This window comes from Lissotriton vulgaris, chromosome 8, assembly GCF_964263255.1.
Source record: "Lissotriton vulgaris chromosome 8, aLisVul1.2, whole genome shotgun sequence".
Lineage (NCBI taxonomy): Eukaryota > Metazoa > Chordata > Amphibia > Caudata > Salamandridae > Lissotriton > Lissotriton vulgaris.
Window position 1 is genome coordinate 250,073,300 of NC_141696.1, and position 18,456 is coordinate 250,091,755.

General features: G+C 51.3%; 1 protein-coding gene across 3 annotated transcripts in view; it reads right to left on the minus strand.

The window, feature by feature from the left end:
- Window positions 1–18,456, minus strand: part of GABPA (GA binding protein transcription factor subunit alpha) — a 332,634-nt gene that overhangs the window by 113,052 nt on the left and 201,126 nt on the right. For all 3 annotated transcript variants that reach the window (XM_086934033.1, XM_086934032.1, XM_086934034.1), the window contains one exon: window positions 4,982–5,038. In XM_086934033.1, the coding sequence (XP_086790159.1) occupies window positions 4,982–5,038 (57 nt within the window). The remainder of the gene's footprint in view (window positions 1–4,981; window positions 5,039–18,456) is intronic.

An 18,456-nucleotide genomic window follows, 5' to 3' on the forward strand; every position in this document is an offset into this window, starting at 1 on the left:
CCACACTGTGTAGATGACCCTCCTGCCCAAGCTTCTTTATCTGTTTCAAGCCTTACCTATTGAGCTGGAGCGTGATTTCTTTCAGAGGATGAAGTCCCTAATCCTGCGCTTTATATGGCAGGGTGGCCGAGCTCAATTCTCTTACTCTCTGCTGCGTCATCCCGAGCTAAAGGAGGGGTTGGTTTACCAGTTATCCAGCTATACTACAGAGCGGCTCAACTGAGGGTGTTAGTAGAGTGGTCCCAGGAGGATTCTGGGAAGCACTGGCTACACATGGACCGTAGTGTGACGGGCAGGACTATCTGGGACTTGGCTTGGTGCCCACGCAAGGACAGACATCCAAATACGTACATTAGTACTCCTACACGGTCCACCTTGAAAGTCTGGGATACTTACTCAGGCGATGACAGATGGACCTCCTTCCGGTCACCTTTCACCCCCATTCAATTCGGCGTTCCCCCGGGCTCTCCATGAGGGGCCTTGTGAGGCATGGAAATGGGGCGGGTGTCTTGCCTTCAATCACTTATTGCGTAAATTTGAACCCCTTACTTTCAAAGATGTCGTCGGGAATTTGACCTAGGTAACATGGAACGATATCATTATACACAGCTGATGCATTGGGCCCTTACTCCTTGTGTCCGGGAGGCTGCTACTCGTCCCCTCACAAAATTTGAAGCCTTCCTCTACAAGACGTCCTCTATGAAAGCGGTGATTTCTTTTATTTATAACCACCTGCTTGAGACGGCGCTTACACCGCGCCCTCGCTATATGGCCATGTGGGAAGACTTGGTTCAGCGTCCCATTTCCGAGGCTGAATGGTCGCACCTCTAGTCTGACATCTCACGCTTCAACCACTCCACCGACCTTAGAGAGGGCCACCTTAAGACGATGATGGACTGGTACTTACACCCCTCCAAACTTAGACAGATTTTTCCCACATCCTCTGACAAATGTTGGAAGGGCTGCGGTCTGCTGGGTGACTTCTGACACATTTGGTGGGACTGCCCTAATATCCGCCCCTTTTGGGCAAAAATTCTTGCTCAAATAAAGGACATATTTGGCTACCCTATCCCTTTCACTATAGCAGGGATCCTTTTGGGACTTCGTGACCCCATCCTGGAATACCAGACCCGAGCTGACAAGCAGATTATGTGGCTCTACATTGGCGCTGCCAAGGTCACGCTTGCAGCTGCCTGGAAGAAAAGGGAGACCCCAGCAATTTCTCTTTGGCATTCTCGTCTCTGGAGATTGCTCAGCCTAGAGCGCATGGCCGACATCTTCAGAGATGACTACAAGAATTTTGAATTCAAATGGGGACCCCTGGTTTCCTTCCTTTCGCGGGGCCTCCCCTCCGCTGTTGGTCCCCCCACCATCAGAGCCCTTCATCTCTTTCAGTATTGATGATTTTCAGAGCATAGCCCAGTTGTTTGTTAATTTGTTTTGTGCTGCCACCACGGGAGGGTGGGGAGGGATATGGGGAGGGTTCTGTTCTCTTGTTTTTTGCCTCTTTCGTTGTCGCATTGTATCCATCACGTGCGTGGGTGCCCAACGCTGGGGCCCTACCTAGTGCGCTACATCTAATCCTTTGTGGCACTCTGGGGACAATTTCTGGATCTGATGTTGTCGTGGTCCTAAGAGTCGCAGGCAATTAATTTGCCCGTTTGGTGAACATTGTTGTGGTCTTGACACACTATTACCGGGCCTCGTATATGGAAAGGCTCTGTCCGTTAAGCAACTGTACCTTTCCATTTGGCTATCTACGTTGGCGTCTGAGATGATTAAGCGTGACTGCGGCACTTTGTTAATTTATCAACTATCTTAGTGCCTTCCTTTCCCCTGCGTGGGAGCCCATGACGTTATCATTGGATTTTCATGCTTATGGAATGTATGCGTAAACATTTCTAATAAAAACATCTTTGACAAAAATGCAGTGGTGTCACTTACTGTGGAGATTGATGATGCAGAATTAAGTCCTTTTTATCCGGTTTCTTTCTTTTTAAGATGGTTTTGGCAGGAAACTAGTGATACCACTTTTTGTGCAGATGGGATGAAAAAAATGCAGTGTTGTCATTTACAATGCAGGTAAATGATAGCAGAGAAAGAATGAAAGACCCAAGCCTAAACATGTGTTGGAAGTAGAAGAACAAAGCTGAAAGCACAGTAGGTTAGGATGACTAAAGATGTAGCTAATTAATGTTTGTGAAAAATAGTGAGACCTCCATCTTTTTTTCTGGACAAGGGAGAAGGAGTGAGTTATAGTTTATATGTGTACCTAGCGCACAATCCTGCGCTGATGCACTGTGAATCAACACTCCTTAATAAAGACAACATACAGCTTGTTAACAAGGACTAGGTTGGTAAATTCAACTACGTTTCAAAGACGGATATTAATTAGAGAACATTAAAGTTGTCTGGGCATAGAGACCGGGAAAGAAAGGGTACAGGCAGGTGTACCTTTGGCACACTGCCAGTATTGCTTGTTGGCCAGATGCGCTGAACCACGCCTTATTTAGTGTGGAAAGGCTGGACATATCACCTCTCCACAAATAAAAAATTAAACTGAATCCACTTTAAATGACAATGGGGGGGTTTGGGGAAGAGAAAATACATTCAAGAAGGCGGTGAGCGCAAGATTGGGATTGCAGCCACTTGACTAGGAACTTCCTACCACTAAGAATTGAACGGAGCAGAAAAAATTGATACAATTAATTGAATAAAATTAAAAAAGAATTTAACATTTAGGCAGAAAGTAATACAGTCTTCTACATAAATCTTAGAGCAAATGCTTTTCTATGCCCAGTAAAATATAATAAAATTAGTTCAAAATATATCTAGTGAGTGTGTCAGATTAGATGAAATACAATGAAAAATAAAGTCTACGCACCAAACAAAGTTGCATTTATCCATGGATTTATTTGGTTAAATATGAAGTCAGAATAAAATGTATTGAACGGGCATTTTTAAAACAAATATGTTTTGGACAGTGTTAAGTGTAGGCTATCCAAACCTGTAAAAGCAGAAATAAATTAAGTGACCCTTGGCAATGGAGCAACAAGAATGAAAATTGGATTTAGGAGATTAACAAACTGGCTACCTTCTAGAAGTGACAAAAACGAGAGGAAGTACACCACACACAAAACTGAAGAGTTGATAACGACTTCAAATCACTTTTTAAATTACCAGCTTTTTTGAAAAAAATCTGGCACTACGTTAAGGGGCCTATTAGGATGGCGAACGGACCAGCGTCCGTCTGCCACCCCCGAGGAGGAGGGACCGTCTGCAGGGGCAGCGGCGGTCCCTCCGTGCGAATTAGGATGTGACCGCCACCCTGGCGGTCACATCCTGTATATTTAACATTGCGGCGGGTGCTGCTTTAAGCAGCACCCGCCGCAAGGTTAGATATGCATGCTTTCCATTTGCATGCACTAAACGGAAGGCACCGCGCGGTGCCTGCCGCCTTGTACATGCAAATGCTGGGGGGTACCATAGGTACCCCCCATGTACACCCCCCACCCCCGACACCCTCGGGGCCCACAAGGGCCCCCCAGAAGCTATTGTCCACATGCTTTTCCACGGCGGTAAATCAGCCGCGGAAAAGCATGTTTCCAAACCCATTGTAATTTGGCTGGCGGTGTCTTGCAGACACCGCCACCAAATTGCGGCCAACACCCCGTGTATCAGCGGCGGACGGACCTGCCGTCCGCCGCTGATCCCACCGCCATCATAATCTGGCGGTGGGTGTTTTAAAGGTCCGCAGCGGTGATTCCGCATCCTCCGGCCGGCGATGGCTTCCACCGGCCCGGAGGATGCGGAATCACCGCAATCATAATCTACTTCTAAGTTGGCATCCATTCAAACACACTGGCAATGGTAGAGGGGCATAAAAAAATGCACTGATATTTTCAACTGGTTTATACATTTGCAGCCCGTGAAAGTAAATGCAGAAAAATATATTAATTGAGATTTAATCTGGAATACATAGAAAATGTGCAGCACAAAAGAGTTCATTACCTGATATGCACATTTTCTTTCAATTCAGTTTCATATATCACAACAGACGACATGGGTACAATTACTAAGATTAAGAAATAAACAGCTCAAGAGTGTATCGGACTCAAAATTGACATCTAGAGGGTCAACAGTGATGCTGCACGGATAACATGGCTGCTAGCACTCCTGGTAGATAACTGCAATAAGTAATGGTGTCTTGTGAGTAGATTTTCATGAGGTAAATGTGAGTTTTAACAAGCAAGGCAAACATAGCTTCGAGTATACCGAGAGGTGATGGACAATCCAGATGTGTGTCGGTTTGAGCTGGAGCTCAAAAGAGCCTCCTCTACGTGGTCGCTATGTTTATGTATAATAACTTCAGACGATTCAATCTTCTCATGAATTAATTTGCAATATCTATCACTCATAAAACATTTGGGACCAAGAAACAGATCATGAAATGTTTCCCTATATCAATCTTTGTGCTTTTGTACTTTGCCTTTAACCCCTCCCATGCTCTTGACGGAACGGTTCCGTCACGAGCCTCGAGTGGGCTGTGCTTGTGACGGAACGGTTCCGCCACGGCCCGCTCGCCGCGCCTGCGCGGCGCGTTCTATTGAGCGGGCGAAGCCGTGACGGAACAGTTCCGTCACAAGCTCAGCTCACCCGCGTGCCGTGACGGAGTGGTTCCGTCACGAGCACGGGACCGCCGCGCGGCCCCCCCCACCCCCTTAGCACTGCGGCGGAATAGCTGCCGCAGTGAAGGGGTTAATGGATGTAGCCATAAAATAATTGATAACTTTCTTTTACTGCATAGAAAGACTGCTTTAAACTAAATTATGTAGATTTCAGAATGCAAAAATAAAATAGTTGTGCTAAAAACATTGACTAAGATGCATTTTGGATCAGAAATAGTGCTTTTAATTGTATTACATTGTTATTCAATTCTGGTGCAAGAGGTCAAGAGCAAAAGCCAAACTCACATACTTACGTTGATCAATTGTAACTGTAGCTATGTCACCTGCATTTTCTTGACTAGCCAACACATCTGTAAAATGAAAGGAGACACATTCACTAAATGTAGGATCCACAGTTGTAAACATAAAAAGAGAGTGAGAATGACAGAATGAACATTAGTGTGGTTATTTTATCTCATGACATGTATGTTTACAGCAGTTTCTTTAGTCAAAGAATTGAGATATTTTTAACTTGTGAGGGAATCAGAGGTATAGCTGTAACAAATTTTATTGAGTAAAAGAAGTAGAAAACAGTGGACACACAAAGTAAACGAGGGTCAAAACAAGAGATATGCACGAGTACTAACAGAAGGCCTACAACTCCCTATCTCTACAATAAGGCTTTGTGGAACTATTCTAAGAGACTCAAAACTTTTACAATACTGTCAAGTAACTTTGGCTGCGCAGAAACATTTTAAAAACAAGCTTTGGCAATGCCAATCATCTGGTTTTAGTGTGCAAATATATGCAAACTACATTTGAGCATATATGTGACCAACCATTAAAACTAAAGCTATTGGCCCCACATGTTTATTTAGACCTGAAGAGGGGCAACGCTGCTAAACAAATCCCTACATTACACTGAGTTATACGTGAGTATGGGGCGATGTACTTGCAGCTATTCTGGCTATCGTATACCCCCATAACTGCAAATATGTTGCACGTGTCACTGATGAGGTTTACACACATGTACCTTGGTATAGGGCAAACGCTGGAAAACACCTCATTAATAATAAATTATGGGGGCCTGGCCAAGCCGGCAACAAAAATGGCCGCCTGGCTCCGATGCTCCGTCCGGCTCTTCAGCTTCCCGCAGTGTTCCTGAGGCCAACGCCGACATCACGCTGCGAACACGAAGTGAGGGATATCGGAAGAGAAGCTGAACACTCTGATACAAGAACTGATCCACTGGGTGCTTGGGAACGGCCGCTTCGGAGGCGAGAGGGGCCTTGCGGTGCGGCCGTTCTGAAGCGGGCTCATCGCCCTTCCTCCATCCCAGCGTGCAAGGCCGGATCCGTGCGGGACTGACCTGGACTGCCTCCATTGCTGGTGAGAGCCGCTGCGCCCCTTTCCTGTGCTGACTTTCTCGCAGCCCCTAGCAACTGCCGCCGGCTGCTGGGATACTTATCGTTACTGGCGGTGCGGCCGAATCCTGCTTCACACGCGGGGCCTGCGGGGGAAGGTGGTGTACTGGATCAACGCGCAGCCTCCCCTCTGCCAGCCGATTGAAGAGCATCTGCCACCACACGCGCACATGGAGACGAGCGGGGAGGCTGACTGTGGTGGAATGAGGAGCGGGGTGCCCCACGCGCTTGTGCCAGTGGCAGCGATGGTTTGAAGACAACATTACTTTCGTCCCAGTTTGCTGCCTTTAGACTAATCCGCAGGCCAAAACTCTGCACCCTCCCTTTCAACGGGAGTCAACTCCTTTGTGGGTCCCCATCCTGCCGCACATTGGGCTCTTGGCTCTTGCACCCGTACACAGCGCTCACAAGACTGAGCCTCATCCTCGCACCATCGGCTCTGTTCTACTGCGCTTGTGCCCCCCTGAGGTATATGGGGCCTTCCTTTGACCAGCAGCAGCGTCAGCCTGGTCAAAAAACAGCAGGATTGAGGAGATCCCTCTTTTTCTTTTTGTGCAAGCTACTGGGGTGGAGCCACCCCCCCCCCCCCCCCCAGTCCCTGCCCACATCACCCCACTGTTGGTCCGACTGGGCTCCTGATTCACCCCCGCTTGGCCTGTTACCTGGCAGATCACGCAGCAAGACGGGAAAGAGCGAACACCCTAGAAATACCTGCTGAGGCCTGGTGGGTCACAGAAACATCGCTCTGCGTGTCATGGGCCGCAAAGACCAAAAGCAAGGAACTCTTCCATTTGAGAAGCTCGCAGACACCACCCCAGCACACGATCCCGCCATGGCAGAGTCTGCGCAGAACCTAGGCCTGGGAGATGATTCCTATCCGCTTCAAGAGATGAGAGCGGACTTTAAGGCGTTGGACAGCCGCTTTGACTCTTTTGATGAAACCATCCCAAATCCCGGAGCCAAAATTTAGGCTCATGACAGAAGGCTAGATGTGGCAGAGGCACGCATGTCCCACATTGCGATGGGACTGCTTAATCCGCTAAACGTCTAAAGCACGTAGAATGCATTTTGAAAGAGATGGCCATTAAAATCGAGGACCTTGAGGTGCGCAGTCACCGAAATAACATGCACATTCTTGGCGAACCCGAGACGACTCCCACAGGCCGCATGGACGTATTTGTTGAGACACTGTTGCTGGGATTGTTTGGAAAAGAGGCATTCACTCCAGGCTTTGTCATAGAGAGGGCAGACAGATCACTGGGCCCTCGCCCCAACCCCGATCTCCCCGCCAGGCCCATTGTGGCACAAGTCATGAACTTCCGAGATAGAGACACAATACTTCGCCTGGTGAGAGAAAGGGGTGATGTGGACTGGCAAGGCTCCAAGCTGTCCTTCTATCCAGACTTTAATGCTATGATTCAGGAGGCTAGGCGTAAATTCAATGGGGTCAAAGCCACCCTGTGGTGGGGTAGAAGGTAGGGACCGGACACCAGGTCTTGAGAGATCAGGTTTTATTTTAGAAAAGGTTCTTTAACTGCGAGTGGAGAGTCTGTCCCTTGAAAATCGGGCTGGATCCGTCATGTAAAAACTCCCTCAAGGTTGGAGACTTCTGGCTTGTAGTTTCTCGTCTGGGATGTAGAGTCAGCTTCCACGAACTCCAGCCGAGTTGGTTGTAGGGAGGAAAGAGACAGACTGTCAGATATGACGTCCACTATTACTCGTATTGCCCAAGGGACCGAGGAGTGCAGGGACCACCGCTGAATATGTGCCAAACTGCAACCAGATCTGCTCTGGACGTGAGGGAGGTGCACATGTAAGGAGCGGGTGCACGGGGAGAGAATTAGGGTGTTGGATTGCGTTTCGGAGAGTATAGAGGAGAGGAGGTGTTACGGGCTCACACGTGCTAAACGAACAAGTTACTTACCTTCGGTAACGATATATCTGTAAGAAACATTAGTTAGTGTTAGATTCCTTACCTTAGAATATCCCCAGGCGTCAGTCTGGATCCGGAAACTTTTGCGTAGCAGTACCCCTGCGCGTCGGTAGGCGTCGTCTGCAGGCGTCCCCTGCGGCTCCGCGTCCGTCGTCGGCGTCGTGCGCCGTGATGACGTCGCTGGAGTACATAGACGCCGCCTCCGCGCGCGGACGTCAGTTCTTTGCACACAGCTTTTCCGCGCCAGGAGACGCAGAGCCATGAGAGAACCAACACTGGTGCCATGTACAAACTAGGGCCCTGAAAAGGGATGACCTTAACCCTAGGTATCAGTTCGCAGAACGGGGAGGATGGGTGGGTTCGGTAAGGAATCTAACACTAACTAATGTTTCTTACAGATATATCGTTACCGAAGGTAAGTAACTTGTTCATCTGAAAGAAACACGTTAGTGTTAGATTCCTTACCTTAGAATACATACCCCAGCAATACCAACCCCGGTGGTGGGTCTGCGAACCAATACAAAACTACACCAGAAAGTCCTGGAGGACAGAACGGCCAAAGAAGCCATCCCTCCGGACTTGACTGTCCAGGCAGTAGTGCCTCGCAAAAGTGTGCAGCGAGGCCCACGTAGCCGCTTGGCAAATGTCCTGCAAGGGGACTCCCCGGCCCAGGGCAGTAGTAGCCGCCGTGGCCCGAGTGGAATGGGCCCTCAGCCCAACAGGAGGCTCCTTCCGAGCCAAAGAGTAGCACGCTTTGATGCAGAGGACGACCCATCGAGAGATGGTTCGCTTACAAACCGCCCGTCCCTTCTTCGCACCCACGTAGCCAACAAACAGTTGGTCATCCACCCGGAACTGGCGTGTGCGATCCATGTAGAATGAAAGCGCACGTTTTGGGTCCAGACGGTGGAGCCGCTCTTCATCCTTTGAAGGATGCGGAGGCGGGAAGAAGGAAGGGAGGGTGATGGACTGCCCGATGTGAAAGGCCGAAACAACCTTGGGCAGGAAAGAAGGTCTAGTCCTCAGAACCACCTTGTCAGGATGAATGGAAAGGAAAGGAGGTTGGACAGAAAGAGCCTGGAGCTCACTCACTCTCCTGGCAGAGGTGATGGCAACCAGGAAAGCCGTCTTTAAAGTCAGGAGACGGAGAGGACAAGAATGAAGGGGCTCAAAGGGAGCACACATCAGAAAGGTAAGAACCAGGTTCAAGTCCCACTGAGGCATCACAAACGGAACAGGTGGAAACATGTGAGTGATGCCCTTTAAGAACCGAGTTACAATCGGGGATTTGAACAAAGAAGGCTGATCAGGAAGCCTCAAAAAGGCTGAAAGGGCAGAAAGGTAGCCCTTGATAGTGCCCAGAGCAGAGCCCTGCTGGGCAAGAGAAAGAAGAAACAGAAGAACCTCCGAAAGAGGGGCAGAGAGAGGATCCACAGCCTTTGTTGTGCACCATGCCACAAATCTGTTCCACCGACAGGCGTATACCGACTTAGTGGAGGGATGCCTGGCTGCCAGAATAACATCACAGACTTCAGGAGGCAAGTCAAATGGCCTCAACTGCCGCCGCTCAATCTCCAAGCATGGAGGTGGAGACTGGACAGGTTCGGGTGGAGGACCGTCCCCTGCTGCTGCGACAGAAGGTCCTCCTGAAGAGGCAGGCGGATCGGGGGACCGACTGACATGCTGAGTAGCTCGGGATACCAGTACCTTCGAGCCCAGTCCGGAGCCACAAGGATAACTTGGGCCCGGTCGCGCCTGATCTTCTTCAGCATACTGGGCAGAAGTGGTATAGGCGGAAAGGCGTATAACAGACCGCAACTCCACTCGCGCCGAAAGGCGTCGCCGTGCGAGTGCCGTCTTGGAAACTCCAACGCGCAGAACTGATGACATTGCGCGTTCTCTTCTGTGGCGAATAGATCTAACCAAGGCTCTCCCCATTGCCGAAAGATGCCTTGCGCCACGTCCGAGTTCAGACGCCATTCGTGATCCATCGAGCACCGACGGCTGAGTTCGTCCGCCCTGGCGTTCAGAGAACCTGCCAGGTGTTGAACCGTCAGAGTCACGCCCTGACGTTCCAGCCATTGCCAGAGGCGCAGAGCCTCCTGGCAAAGGGTCCACGACCCCACTCCGCCCTGTTTGTTGCAGTACCACATGGCGGTGGTGTTGTCGGTGAACACCTGCACTACACTCCCGTTGACAAAGGGGAGGAATGCCTTCAGTGCCAGACGAATCGCCCGCAGCTCCAACAGATTGATATGGAGCCGGGACTCCGCCGGAGACCAGATGCCTCTGATCTCTGCCTCTCCCAAGTGGCCACCCCAGCCCAGGAGGGACGCGTCCGTCACGACAACGTGCTCCGGTTGGGGAAGGGAGAGGGACTTGCCCCTGACCCAATCGCGGTCCGTAAGCCACCACTGCAGTTGTCTCGCAGTGCCCTCCGAGATCAAGACGTGGTCGGACAAGTTGCCCTGATGCTGGGCCCACTGAAACTTCAGGTCCCACTGCAGAGCCCGCATCCGCCACCTGGCGTGATGCACCAGAAGGATGCAGGAAGCCATCAGTCCCAGCAGCCGCAGCGTCAACCTGACCGAGACTCGGGATAGCGGCTGAAAGATGGGAATCAAAGCCTGAATATCCCGAACCCGCCGTTCCGGAGGATAAACCCGAAACTGCGCCGAGTCCAGAACCGCTCCGATGAAAAGGAGCTTTTGAGAGGGACACAGGTGTGATTTCGGCACGTTGATGGAGAACCCCAGGTCGTGCAAGAGGTCTGCCGTCATCTGAAGGTGGTGGACGACTGTCTGGGGCGAGCCCGCCTTCAACAACCAGTCGTCTAGGTAGGGGAAGACTGAAACCCCTAACCTGCGCAGATGAGCTGCGACCACCGCCATCACCTTTGTGAACACCCGTGGGGCGCTGGTAAGGCCGAAGGGGAGCACGATAAACTGAAAGTGCTCCAGGCCTACCGTGAACCGCAGGTAACGCCGGTGGGCCGGCAGGACGGGGATGTGAAAATAGGCGTCCTGCAAGTCCAACGCTACCATCCAGTCTTGCGGGTCTAGAGCAGCCAAGACCTGAGCTAACGTCAACATCTTGAACTTCTCCTTCCGGAGGAAGCCGTTGACGTTCCTTAGATCCAAGATAGGACGTAGGCCCCCCTTGTCCTTCTTGGGCACCAGAAAGTAGTGGGAATAACAACCACGCCCTACTTCTGGCCCAGGAACGCGCTCGATGGCCCCCTTGGCCAAGAGGGCCGTAACTTCCTCCTGCAGAAGTGTCAAGTGGTCCCCCGACACACGGTGGTTCTGCGGTGGCATGGCTGGAGGAGAGGTCTCGAAGGGGAGGGAGTAGCCCCTTCGGACAATTTGCAGCACCCACCTGTCCGAAGTGATTGTGCGCCAGTGAGCGTGGTGATGGCGAACCCTGCCACCCACTGGCGTCACATGGGGCCGAAAGCACGGACTAGGAGGATTTTGGGGTAGATGCTGCGGGGGAGGGTGTGGTCTGACCCCGCCGTTGTCCCCGACCGCCACCACGGCGGTTTCCACGGCCGCCACCGCGTTGAAAGGATTGTTGCGGCGCGTGGCTGGCAGCACGTGTGGGGGCGCCCCTTCCTTGGCCACGAAAGGGGCGAAACGAACCCGGTTGCTGACGCTGGGTCGAGAGACCCAAGGACTTGGCCGTGACCCTGGAGTCCTTGAAGCGTTCCAGCGCGTGGTCCGCCTTGTCACCGAACAGGTGACAGCCATCAAACGGCATGTCCATCAGGGTATTCTGGACATCAGCCGAAAAATTGGCGGATCTCAGCCAGGCGTGGCGACGAATCGCCACCGTCGTAGACATAGCTCTGCCCAGCGAGTCGGTCGTATCAAGACCACACCGAATTGAATATTTCGCTGCATCTCGGCCCTCAGCCACAGCCTGACCGAGTTTTGCCCGCACCTCCATGGGGCATTCTGGCAGCAGCTCCGCGACCGTATCCCACACAGAGTGGGTGTAGCGGCCCAAGAGGCAGGCGGTGTTGCAAGACCACAGGCCCAAACTAATGGACGAGAAGACCTTTTTGCCAAACTGGTCATACCTCTTGGATTCCCGGTCGGGCGGGGCCGACGGGAATGCGGACTGGGAGGTCGAGGCCTGGATCACCAGACTCTCAGGAGTGGGGTGGGTAGACAGGTACTTGGGGTCGTCCGGACAAGGACGGTGGCGCCTGGCCACGTTCCGATCAACAGGCGCACCTGAAGCGGGCCTGGACCACGTGCCCAACAGAACGTCTGACAAGGCTTCATTAAACGGCAGCAGTGGCTCCAGTGGGCATGACTGCGGTTTGAAGACCTCGGTGAGGATGTTAGGCCTCACGGCCGCGACGGGGAGCTCAAGGTTTAAGGCCTTGGCAGCCCTCATCAGCACCACAGAATAGGCAGCTCCCTCCACCGATGCCACGGAAGGAGGAGAGATCAAACCAGGGTTAGGAGAGTCGTCCAAACCACTGGCATCCCCCAAGTCACCTGTCCAGTCCGGGTCATACTGGCACTCGCGAGCCAGAGGGTCCTCGGACCCCTCCCAACCTTCACCGTACTCCTCATCCTCTCCGTATTCGGAGTCAATGATGAAGACCGGCTCCTCGGGGTTCATGTGCCCCATCGGCGCCGGGACCGGCGTCGAGCGACGCCCGTCCGGCGCCGCGTCCGGCGTCGGAGAAGGTAAGGGGACGGCGCCGCCCGGAGCCGGCGCCGGAACCCCACCGCCGGCCGGAACCGGCAGTGGAGAACCGGCGCCGCGCGGGGGCGGCGTCGGGGGTAACCCCGATGGCAACGGCGCCGGGGAGGCCGGAAGACCAGCCGGCGCCGATCCCGAAGGCCCCTGCGGCGCCGGGGTCGGAGCCGTCGGCGGCGCCGGGGCCGGAGCACCCGACGGCGCCGAGGCAGGGACACCCGAACCGCCAGGGCCCCCAGACGGCAGCACTGGGCCCGAAGGCACCGTAGGCCCCGTCGGAGAAGCGAGCGCCCTCATGGCCATGAGGAACGCCTCGATCTCCTCAGGCGTCGCGCCATGCCCAGGGACCGGAGGGTATGAGGCAGGCCGCGCCGGCGACTCTCGCGGAGCCGCGGGGTTGGGGTCACCCGAGCCCCCGGCCGCATCGCGCGAGCGTCGGGGGGAGTCGGGGGTACGATGACGACGCCCCGACTTCTTGTGCTTCCTACCTGACTAACCTGACGAGTGGTGTCGACTTCCGGAACGCTCGGCGCGGCTCCGCGACCGCTCCCTCGAACGCTCTCTCGACCTCCGGCCGGACCGGGACCGCTCCCGGTCCAGACGTGAGGCCGACACCCGGAGCTCCAGCAGCTTGCGGGACCGCTCCCGCCTAGCCTTGTTGGTAAGGGCCCGGCAGTCGACGCAGGAGTCCACGTCGTGGTCGGGGCCCAGACACCGGAGACAGAGGCGGTGATGGTCTGTGACCGACATCGTGCGCTCACAGTCATCGCAATTCTTAAACTCAGGCATCCTATCAGGCACAATAGAGAAAAAACAATCGAAAAACTTGGTCAAAGACCGGAGTACTGCTCTTCAGATCTGCGTCCACTGGCGCGGAAAAAAGAAGAACTGACGTCAGCGCGCGGAGGCGGCGTCTATGTACTCCAGCGACGTCATCACGGCGCACGACGCCGACGACGGACGCGGAGCCGCAGGGGACGCCTGCAGACGACGCCTACCGACGCGCAGGGTTACTGCTACGCAAAAGTTTCCGGATCCAGACTGACGCCTGGGGATATTCTAAGGTAAGGAATCTAACACTAACGTGTTTCTTTCAGATCGCTGTGTTTCTCCGCCTACCTACCCAGCCCGACACTCTTTGCCGTACCTGAAGTAGCCACGCTCCTCCTGGAATGTGGCTCAGTGGTGCGTGGTGTCGTTGGCCTCCAGGCTCTGCTGTGGTTCCTTCCGACGGGGTCGGTTCTTCTGCACGGTCGTTCGTTGCTTTCCTTTCACGCTCCTCGCCAAACGCCAGTCTCACTCAGAACGGGTGTCTTTGAAACCCTCCTCCCAGCCATTCTTTGATACACAGACGCGGCCGTTATACTCTCTTAATTACCAGGGATTAGTCTCTTCTGTATCTCCTTGGAAGGAAGTGGATGCTTTGAAGCCCTCCTCCCTGCTACCCCTCGACAGTCAGACGTGGCCACTATATATTTAGTACTACCAGTGTATGATCATAGTGTTTGATTGTTGGTTACACGAAGCCTGAACCCCGAGGATTGAATTGTATTACTGCATATTTCCCAACTGTCATTGGAAGGAAAGAAAAATAGAATTCTCCTCCTGACTGAATAGGAATCCTCTTTCCAATAAAGTGTGGAAACACGGACCCTGCAAACCCGATATCGCTTTGAAGTCCCCTTGATTTCAGCTTGTGTGTTCCCCTCCCTGGCTACATCTGCTTGCCCTGACGAAGGTGCATTACACCGAAACGCTCGTTGGTGCTACCACCAAGAACGGCAACATTATACCATCTAATTTGCCTTCTCACTGTTGCACCCCCCTCCATGCAACCATAAGTCCACCTTTCTGTTGCAGGCCATGCGAGATCTATCCGCCTGAACTGTTTGAATGTGTATGAGTTTGAATGATCCCATGAAGGTGTGAGTGTTTGTTGAGCCCCCTGAATTGCCCTGGAGTGAGTGGAACACTGAACATCATGAAGATGTTTCTTTTCTTATAGGACATGAAAAATTGCATTGATTGTTTTTATTAATCCCTGAACATTTAATTCCTGAATGCTTTTTAGAAATGACTAACTGTATAAAAATCAATAAAAATATATATTTTCTATAAAAAGTATGATTTGAATCACATCTGATACACAGCTAATATTGCTTCTCCCTTAACAGAATTGGATCCTCTAGAGGACCACTTGCTACTTACTCTGGCAGGGTGCGCTTTTCTATTTTTGTTTTGATCCCCTCCCTTCCTGCCTGCATCCCTTATTGCCCTGGGTAACCCCCTTCTATTGTATATAGTCTTGGGAAGATATGTCTCTTGTAAATAGGCGATGTCTACCTTATAAATAGGCAATGTCTACCTTGTGCCTTAATAAATAGTGGATCACCTGTCTACGTGTCCGAGTGTTATTCAAGCAATATCTTCACCTTTATTGTTCTGTTGTTGAATAATTACTGCGGGGTATAGGGCCGCTTTGACCTCTGGAACAGTGAACTGAAGTCCCTCCTGATTCTCCGATTTTAGATGGGAGTCCCATCTCCACGTCTTACTGGGCCTCCTTTTTCTCTTCCTTGATCCTCTTGACACGCTTGGAGCACCTTACACCCTTTGTGAGCATTGACATCACCGATGGATACGTTTTCAAATAAGAAAGGTGATCCCTATTTCTCCTTCACCTGAAAGTTTTTGGGAGCTTAAGGAGACTACTGAGGTTCGTTTAGCGACCTACTGAGTTAGCAGGTGGCCCTGACAGACCTGTAGCTGTTTCCACTGTTGAGTTTGAGCGCAAACACCTGGATGGCATTATAAGATCCTCAATTATACTCTATTATAGTTTATTATTGTCTATTGTACCACTACTGGGCAAGAAGTGTGAATAGGGAGTCAGATTCTCTGCTCTTCTGCAATTACTCCTCTTTCTCCACCGGCTCCACAGGCTCTCTTAAAAAGGATGGATTCACCCCCACATCGCCTGCAAGCTCACCCAGTCATTAACCGTGCCCTATGTAAATTATATGATTCAGAAAAGGGGGTGGTGATGAACAGAGTGTCTGAATTAAGCAGACCACTCTTACCCAGTCTCAGATGGGAGTCCCTTGCTCTTTGCACCATCAGGATTCAAGAAAGCCGGGCTGACGACGGCTGAAATGCCAGAAACCGGTCCCCGGAAGCTTGTTTCCTTCCCAGTATAAGAATTGGCTTGGTAGTTTGGTTTGCCCTGTTCCCATCATGCACTGGGACAGGAACAGACTAATTTGCATGTAGCCAGGTTCTGAGCTGGGATGGTGCAGTGAGCTAAAAAACGGTGATGGATCAAGCCCTGATCTTTGGACTGGGTAAGAGTGGTCTGCTTAATTCAGACACTCTGTTCATCACCACCCCCCTTTTCTGAATCACTATCTAAATTATAATCACTTACCGGGTCGCATGAGGGGAGTGGGAGTAGGAGTGAAAGTTGGTGCTCTCAGCTGGGAAGTGCCAGGAAATGCTGGAAAGTGCAGCCCAAGAGTCCACAGAGCCTCAGTACCTCTCAGTATCTCAAAACCTCCTGCTCACACTCCTGGCTCCCACTTTTTCGCCTCTCGTTGTAGCTGTGGGCAGAGCGCTGAATCTCCCCGGAGGGAAGGGAAGGTGCTTATGGGACTTTTGTGAGGCAGGTGGGTGATACACGGCTATACAGGAGAGCAGGAAAACAACAGGAAACGACGGAGCACAGTGAAGAGCAGCATGTCTCCCCCCTCCTCACTCACACCAGTCCTCGCTCTCACCCAGGGAGCAGCCTCTGACTTCTCCCAAAGAAAGATCTTGGAATAGGTCTTATGCTTCGCCTCGCTCCCACTGAAAAATCTTGGAATAGGTCTTATGCTTCGACTTGCCTTGTCCACTTTACTCTCAAGCCTGCTCAAGTTACTTCAAATGACAAAGTCACATCCGTGTTTGATGTTAAGTACCTGAGCCAGTGTTCAGTGCCTGCCTGCGTACCTGCCTTAGACCTCATGAGCGTTTTGTTGTGCAGGGCGCCGCCGACGCCTCCACCTCCACTGATGCCATTGATCCTGCTTGCCACCTCAATGCTATAAAACAGCAGCAGTCACCAGCAGCCCCCAGCAAGGGTCCAGCAAGGGTCTTTCCAAACCAGACTTGCCAAGTATAAGTCTGAATCTGAATGTGGAACTTACGAAAAAACTGTTAAAACAAGCACTAGCATAGCCAAAGGTCTCGCTTTTGGGACCTTGTAAGTGGTTCGCCATGAAGCACATTCTCCTGACATCAAAGTTTGTGGTAAATCATCTACGATATGCTGGCCCAATTACTACCAGGCATTAAAGTCCTTCGAAAGTGTTGGCATGAATTGTCTATGGCACTGGAGCCACTGGTTTCACGTCGCCACTGGAAGGAAATGAAAAAAGCACCCGCAGTCTGGAAGTGCGTCGATCTTTCATCAACCTAGGGACTCTTTTCTTCCCCAAATCGACTTTCAAAAAGAGAACGGGTGTCTTTGAAGCCCTCCTCCCAGCCATTCTTTGATACCCAGACACGGCCGTTATAGTCTCTTAATTACCAGGGATTCGTCTCTTTTGTATCTCCTTGGAAGGAAGTGGATGCTGTGAAGCCCTCCTCCCTGCTACCCCTCGACAGTCAGACGTGGCCACTATATATTTAGTACTACCAGTGTATGATCGTAGTGTTTGATCGTTGGTTACACGAAGCCCGAACCCCCGAGGATTGAATTGTATTACTGCATATTTCCCAACTGTCATTGGAAGGAAAGAAAAATAGAATTCTCCTCCTGACTGAATAGGAATCCTCTTTCCAATAAAGTGTGGAAACACGGACCCTGCAAACCCGATATCGCTTTTAAGTCCCCTTGATTTCAGCCTGTGTGTTCCCCTCCCTGGCTACTTCTGCTTGCCCTGACGAAGGTAAATTACACTGAAACGTGTGTTGGCGCTACCACCAAGAACTGCAAAATTATACCATCTAATTTGCCTTCTCACTGTTGCACCCCCGTCCATGCAACCATAAGTCCACCTTTCTGTTGCAGGCCATGCGAGACCTATCCGCCTGAACTGTTTGAATGTGTATGAGTTTGAATGATCCCGTGAAGGTGTGAGTGTTTGTTGAGCCCCCTGAATTGCCCTGGAGTGAGTGGAACACTGAACATCATGAAGATGTTTCTTTTCCTATATGACATGAAAAATTGCATTGATTGTTTTTATTAATCCCTGAACATTTAATTCCTTAATGCCTTTTAGAAATGACTAACTGTATAAAAATCAATAAAAATATATATTTTCTATAAAAAGTATGATTTGAATCACATCTGTTTGTTGTCCCTGGCTCTGATACACAGCTAATATTGCTTCTCCCTTAACAGAATTGGATCCTCTAGAGGACCACTTGTTACTTACTCTGACAGGGTGCTCTTTTCTATTTTTGTTATACCTTCCCAAGACTGACAAGGCACATTTTGGGTCTAGCTGGGGAACGAATAGATAGTTTGCACATTAAGTTAATGGGGAACAGCACGAGCAGCGATTGAAACAATCAAGGTATGCATGTTTGTTTGTAGTAGAAAGCCATCATCAATCAATGCGATCAGGTAGCAATGAGTAAATGGAATAATGTTGTTGCCAGATTCAAGAAGAAACGCGGGGACGGAAATACATGGAATAGCGCGACTCGTGGTTGAAACTAATAGAGGTACGAG